The sequence below is a fragment of the Monodon monoceros genome, unplaced genomic scaffold (genome assembly GCF_005190385.1).
Source record: "Monodon monoceros isolate NGI ecotype Baffin Bay Population unplaced genomic scaffold, NGI_Narwhal_1 Super_Scaffold_22, whole genome shotgun sequence".
Taxonomy (NCBI): Eukaryota; Metazoa; Chordata; class Mammalia; order Artiodactyla; family Monodontidae; genus Monodon; species Monodon monoceros.
Window position 1 is genome coordinate 5,359,332 of NW_021703779.1, and position 6,790 is coordinate 5,366,121.

Here is a 6,790-nt window from a genome sequence, read left to right on the forward strand (position 1 = left end):
CTCCCCTCCCCCTTCCTCCCTCTCACCCCTCCCCCTTCCTCCCTCTCCCCCTTCCTCCTCTCCTCCCTCCTTCCTCCCTCTTCCCTCTCCCCCTCCCTCCCTCTCCCCTCTCCCCCTCCTCCCTCTCCCTCCTCTCCCCACTCTGTTTTGAGTCATGCCCAAGAACCTTCTGTAGGCGTGACTGTTTGTTCTCTATATCATGACAGCAAACAAGGTATGTTTGTAACTAAAATTTTTTTTTTCAAACCTCCTTCACTTCCCCTGGTCCGCTTCCCCTGGTCCGCTTCCCCTCAGCCCTGCAGAAGCAGCTCTGGTCTTCCCCGCCTCCACTGTGTCTTACAGTGTGTGAGGAAGAACAGTGAGTGTGGAGTGAATGGACCAGCTCCACCCCTTTTGCCAGCGTGCTTTCCAGCAGGGCCGGCAAATATTTTCTTTTTTTTTTTAAATTGAAGTAAAGTTGATTTACAGTCTTGTGCCAATCTCTTCTGTACAGCAAAGTGACTCAGTTATACACCGAGACATTCTTTTTTCATATTCTTTTCCATTCTGTTTTATCCCAGGAGGTTGGATATAGTTCCCTGTGCTGTACAGTAGGACCTTGTTGTTCATCCATTCTATATATACTAGTTTGCATCTGCTAACCCCAAACTCCCAATTCCTCCCTCCCCAACCCCCCTTCCCCCTGGCAACCACAAGTCTGTTCTCTAGGTCTGTGAGTCTGTTTCTGTTTTGTAGGTAAGTTCATTTGTGTCACATTTTAGGTTCCACATGTAAGTGATATCATATGGTATTTGTCTTTCTGACAAAAGTATTTTTTTTGACTTGCTTTTTGAGCAAAATACACTTGAAGCAAATTCAGCCCCGCATCGCGGTTCTATCGTAAGCATGTCGCAGTGTGGAGTGCACACCCAGGCACACACTGGGTGCTGTGGAAGGACTTGCTAGATGAACAAATAAGCCCTTTCAGCTCAAGTGCCCACCTCAGGTTTTAAAGTTTCCTCTTTAATTATGTAACAAGGGTTGCTGGCATTCGTGAGCCTCGCATGTACCCATAACGTCATGTGTAAGGCAGAAGTTGACACGTACTGACAGATGAATACCCTCCCGGGCTTGGGTGTGACAGGTGCCATTACCCTTTAGAATAGCTGCATTAGCTCTGGTTTCCAGTGCTGTCACCCTCAGAGGACAGTCACACTAGACCCCCTACCCCACCACGAGGCACGAGATTTTCTTCTCTACTGAGCAGTTGTGTCTTCACAAGTCTCTGGGCTTAGGCAGTGGACCTTACCATGGAGCACGTTTAGAATATGGGAATCAAGGGTATTAGGACAAGTGACAACAACTGCGGGGACAGAAGCAAGTTTGATTTATTTATTTATTTGCGGTATGCGGGCCTCTCACTGTTGTGGCCTCTCCTGCTGCGGAGCACAGGCTCCGGACGCGCAGGCTCAGCGGCCATGGCTCACGGGCCCAGCCGCTCCGCGGCATGTGGAATCTTCCCGGACCGGGGCACGAACCCGCGTCCCCTGCATCAGAGGCGGACTCTCAACCACTGCGCCACCAGGGAAGCCCGCAAGTTTGATTTTTGAAACACATTTTGCCCGGGAATTTTTTTTTTTTTTTTTTTTACATATTTGGGCATTCCCTTTCCTTTGAGGATGATGGTGCTAGGTACTGAAACTAACCAACACAGGGCAACGCTACCCTGGGAAGACCCATGAGGAAAATTTTGGAATCCTAGGACTCATGGCAGTAATTCCCAGCTTATGGAGTGCTGTCCACGAGGTGGGAATGGGGGACTGACCTGGAGGAATGTATTGCAAACAGTCAGAGAATCATGGCCAGGAGTATATAAAATGCAGAATTTTAAACCGTCTGTACCACATGCAGTATATTTGCATGGAGGAATGTTGGCTGCTGTTGGCATCGTTTCCAGCAGTTTTGCTAGAATCTGAGTGCCCGAGTGTGTGTGTGTGGTTGTTGGGAGTGATACAGCTCAGGAGAGCATGAGCCAGGAGTAAGATGCACTCTGCATTTAGAACTGAGCTGGTGGGGTTATGGTGACAGAGGAGTCAGTAACGCTGAAAACTGAATCAAGTCATTGGATAAGCTATATGTTTTCCCTAGTCATTTATCCAATCACAATAAGCTAACAAGAGCAAACGAAACTTGGAAAAAGAGATTTTCATTTCCCTGAAACCTCAGTCATTAGCCCTATGGTAGATTAGAACACTTTGCAATTTAATGAGCCAGACTGCCCTTCTTTTCCTTAAGTTGAATAAATCAGGTGAGCTCTCAGTTAAGTTATATGACCCTTGGTACATATTTTTAATTTCCCTTGATGAAACCTGTATGAATTTTTACATCATTGGTGAGATGTTCTACTGAGGATAAGAAAGGTAATTTTGGAAGGTGTCTTTTTGTTCTCTCTCTAGGTACTATCCTATTCCAGAAATTGGTGTCTACACCCAAAGCAATCAGGGAAGAAAAAATAAGCTCCAGGTCAATAAGGCACAGAACCAGATATCTGGGGGCCTTCTCACTACAAACCTCCCTTTTTTAGACTGTGTTTGTATAGTCGTGTGCGTGTGTATATATGTATGCATATTTCCACATACACATATTATACACAAACATATATGTGTGCTCTATAATAAGCATAATTATATGTTTTGTTCTTTTAAAAATAATGACAATAAGCAAATTATCTAGGCCAGGTTCATTTTAATCTAATCTATTTATGTTTTCTGCTCCACCAAAATTCAGTTCCCTCAACAGAAATTTTCAACACATTTTCACCTTTTATTTACCTACTTTTATTCCCTCTGGGGGGAGTTGGTGGCTGGCTGAGGCCTTTGTAAACAATGCTGTACTGATCATTTAGTAACCAGCTCTAGAAATGAAAACAAGAAAGATTTTAAAAAAGACATGTTAGAAAAGAGGAATGAACAGTTTTAACTGAGTTAAGGATGCTTTATTTTATTTTTTTATTTTTAAAATTTTTGGCTGTGTTGGACCTTCGTTGCTGGGCATGGGCTTTCTCTAGTTCCGGGGAGCAGGGGTTACTCTTCGTTGTGGTGCGCGGGCTCAGTAGTTGTGGCTTGTGGGCTTCAGTAGTTGCAGCACATGGGCTTCAGTAGTTGCGGCACATGGGCTCAGTAGTTGTGGTGCACGGGCTTAGTTGCTCCGTGGCATGTGGGATCTTCCTGGACTAGGGATCAAACCCATGTCCCCTGCATTAGCAGGTGGATTCTTAACCACTGCGCCACCAGGGAAGCCCCAGGATGCTTTACTCTAACTGGTTTCTTGCTCATCACCCCACCTTCTTGCTTTCTCCACAAAAGATTCTTCTGTGCAGCATTCTTCACACTTTCCAGCCCCCCCTTTTTTTTCTCACATCACCTGCAGGGTATTTCCAATCAGATACAGCTGGGAGCATTTGAACTTCAGTGTTGCATGTTTGCTTATTTATTTATTGTTAGAGTTGATTCGGTTAACATGTGGGCTTAAGGAAAGATGGAGACTATTTTGCCTTGAAACAGTGTAAGGAGTATTATCTTTGTGTTTCTTCAATCCTTTCCCAGTGTACAATTCTGCACAAGCCTCTAGAAGCTTCTCTGACCTGCTCTGTCCATGCCTTTCCTTCAGGCTTGGGTCTGAAAGCACAGAATCTCTTCTGAGTAATGTTCCTGTTTAACACAGCACCTCTCCTCCCCAATTCTTCAAGGCTTGAAGACGTTACATACTCAGGAACCACTTTGGAAATGGAAGGGTTTCTGGCGGTTCTATTTAAGTTTGCTACAGAAAATGCCGATTTCCAGTTCTTAGGATAAAAGTAGAACCTCCTGGGACTTCCCTGGCAGTCCATTGGTTAAGACTCCGCGCTTCCACTGCAGGGGGGCACAGGTTCCATCCCTAGTCGGGGAACTAATATCCCACAAGCCACAGCAGCACAAACTCCTGTTTTGGGGACGGTTTGCTCAGTGTCAGAGTAAACCTGGCTTTGCATTCTGACTAGATAATGAATCCCAGCCTAATTACACATGGCTTCTTATGCAAGCACCGTCATCAGTAAAAATTTAGGTACTTCTTATGTGAAATGATCTACTTAAAGCTTTTAAACAATTGGAGAGACTTCCTGATTCCGTTCAGGGTTCTTATTATATGGGTTAATGATATGCATACAAAGATTTGCTTTGCTTCCAAAACAAATCTAATCTGATGGGTCCTGATAAATCGTAAGTTAAGGGCGTTCCCAAGGCATGCCTTGTTAGAAGGAAAGAGTCCTTTTGGGGAAATGCATGCTCGTTTTCTTCACGTGGGAGGGATGTTGTCGACAGGTGCTGATGAGCCGTGTGCTTTCCACAGAACTGGGTAGACGGATGCTTTACCAACAGCCTGCCCCTCCTGCCTGTAGGCCGGACAGTGACCGTCTCAGCATTCAGCGGGAGAGTGGACATCTCCCCACAGGACGAAGGGCAGCTGGATTTCTATGTGACCATAGCCAAGCAGGACATACTGGTGAGTAATGATGTTCACTGATAACTGAAGACTCTTCATCTCCGAAAACTTTCCACATGCTTCCAGAACTTTGGCAACTCAGTTTTATATACAAATTGCACAAATATTTTAAATAATCTACATGTGTCATGCATATGGACATGACTGTTACTATCAACATTCTATTTGTGAAACATTTTCCATTCCTTCACTTATTTTTCCGGTCAGTATACTGGGCAGGATTTCAGTGCACTTTTAAATTAGATCACTTAATTGTTTTAAAAGATGGCAGGAATTAAGTAGGTAAGAGGAAAACTTAGGACCTAACAGAATAACTTACATAAAAATGTGGATTCCCTTAATCTCGTCGAATAGCTCTCAACAGGAGGTGATATTGTACGCAGGAGACACTGGCAGTGTCTGGAGACGGTTTTGGTCATCACGTCTGGGGTGTGTGCTGGCATCTAGTGGGTGGAGCCCGGGGATGCTACTCAGCAATCTACAGTGCACGGGACGGCCCCACCACAAAGAAGCATCTGGCCCAAAACGTCAGTGGTCCCCAGGCTGAGAAACCCTCATGCAGTGTATGGGTGGGGGTAAATTTTTAAATTTAATTTTCTTCCTCCTGATTTTTTTTTAAATTGCTAATAGCATCTATGATAAGAAAGCTTCGGTTACAGAGATGATGTCCATTTACCTGTACCGTAATATCCTCCAGCTTCCATTTGTCTTTCTATCCTAGTTGTCCACGGCAAACTTGGTGAGGCTTCACCAAGCCCTTTTCCCACCAAGCGAGACGATAATGGAATCACTATATCATCGTGGCTTTGATGACGCCATCAAGTTTTTACTTAAAGAAAGTTGGTTTGAATACAACGCTTAAAACTTTACAACGCAAAACACATTTCAGACCGTTCTTGATGGAGGTTTCTAATCCTTTTTTAAAAGCCTATCATAACTCTCTATCTGTTTTTTTATTAGTTTTTGTAATATTTGTAATTTTTAATATTGAAATCATTACTTGATGCAAGGAAATGAGGCATTTTGGTTGAATTTGGCAGCGTCATTAAGAAGGTTACACTCAGGTGATGAGGAATCGTTGTAAGAGAACCACCACATCCTTTGAAAGCCCGCTGGGAATGTAAGGGGTTCTCTGGGGAAACCGTGGAATGCTGAAAATGAGGTTCGTGGTGCACACATTCTCTGCACAGATAACGTGGAAGCACCCTTCAGACGTGAAGCACGGGCGTTTCCAGGAGACACCAGTGTCCTGTAGTTCCAGAATGGAAGGAAGCATGTTCTCAGGCTGCACCCCACTCCCTCTCAGGTGGGCCAGGAAGGATGTGAGAAATAGTCAGCATCATGAAAGGCCTTTAACAAGGGGTGGAGCAACACAGGCTTGCTTTTCCTAGGTGTGTACAGTTGTTCCTGGGGTGGAGGTAGAAAGGTGAATAGCAGAGAGTAACCGGAAGCCCAGAGTTTGAAATTAGGTATGTCTTCCTTAACCCTCGCCCTCCGGAAACCTGCTCGCCAGCTCACATCATTGTCAGGCTCTTCTGACACCTCCCTGTTGTTAATATTCTCTGTGCTTATCTCCCCAGCTCTTTCTCTGTCCTGGTTTCTCTGTCTTTCTCTCCCTATTCCTTCAAGGCCATACTTCACCAAGTGTTCAGCCATTACTCTGTGTACCAGACATAGGTACTCTAAGAACTTAAATGCATAAGATACTACTAGACACGAAGAGCCAAGTCAACCAAGTAGCCTAGCAAATAACAATTCAATCCAGAATCATCATTCCTTCATTATTTTTAAATCATGCTATACTGACCCCAGGTCTTCCATTTTTTGAGTAGTTGTCCTGTCACTTGAGGACTCATGTGTGGGTTTACACTGACTCATGTACACCCGTCTTAAATCTTAACTCGTTTTTATGGTGCTTTCCCAAGCATGAACTCTTAATTACTATGAAGCAGTGAGACACAAACCAGTTTAATTGCATGTCTTTAATTGTTTTGCATTTCTCTTTTTACCGTTTGAAACCATTCTTTAAGTCAATTTTATGGTTCTTGCCCAAAGTACACGACTTTTAGCACAGAAACACCAACTACTGCTTGTTTTGTTACGAGTCATGCCAGGACTCGGAGAGTAGTGATGTTTCTTGGGGGTCTGTGTTTTTTCCTACTCTAGCAAACATGTAGTTAAATCTTAATATGTTGTTCTCATAAGTGACTTGAAGTGGATGGATTCTCCGTTCTTCCATCTGTTTATTCACTAGATTTTCCCCTTACCT

At 44.1% G+C, this 6,790-nt stretch overlaps 1 protein-coding gene across 1 annotated transcript in view; it reads left to right on the forward strand.

Annotated features, from left to right (window-relative positions):
* PNPLA4 (patatin like phospholipase domain containing 4) overlaps positions 1-5,548 on the forward strand; it is a 28,340-nt gene extending 22,792 nt beyond the window's left edge. Inside the window, exons 6-7 of the mRNA XM_029239863.1 lie at positions 4,369-4,521; positions 5,243-5,548. Of these exons, the coding sequence (XP_029095696.1) occupies positions 4,369-4,521; positions 5,243-5,383 (294 nt within the window). The 3' untranslated portion in view covers positions 5,384-5,548. The remainder of the gene's footprint in view (positions 1-4,368; positions 4,522-5,242) is intronic.
* Positions 5,549-6,790: the final 1,242 nt, after the last annotated feature.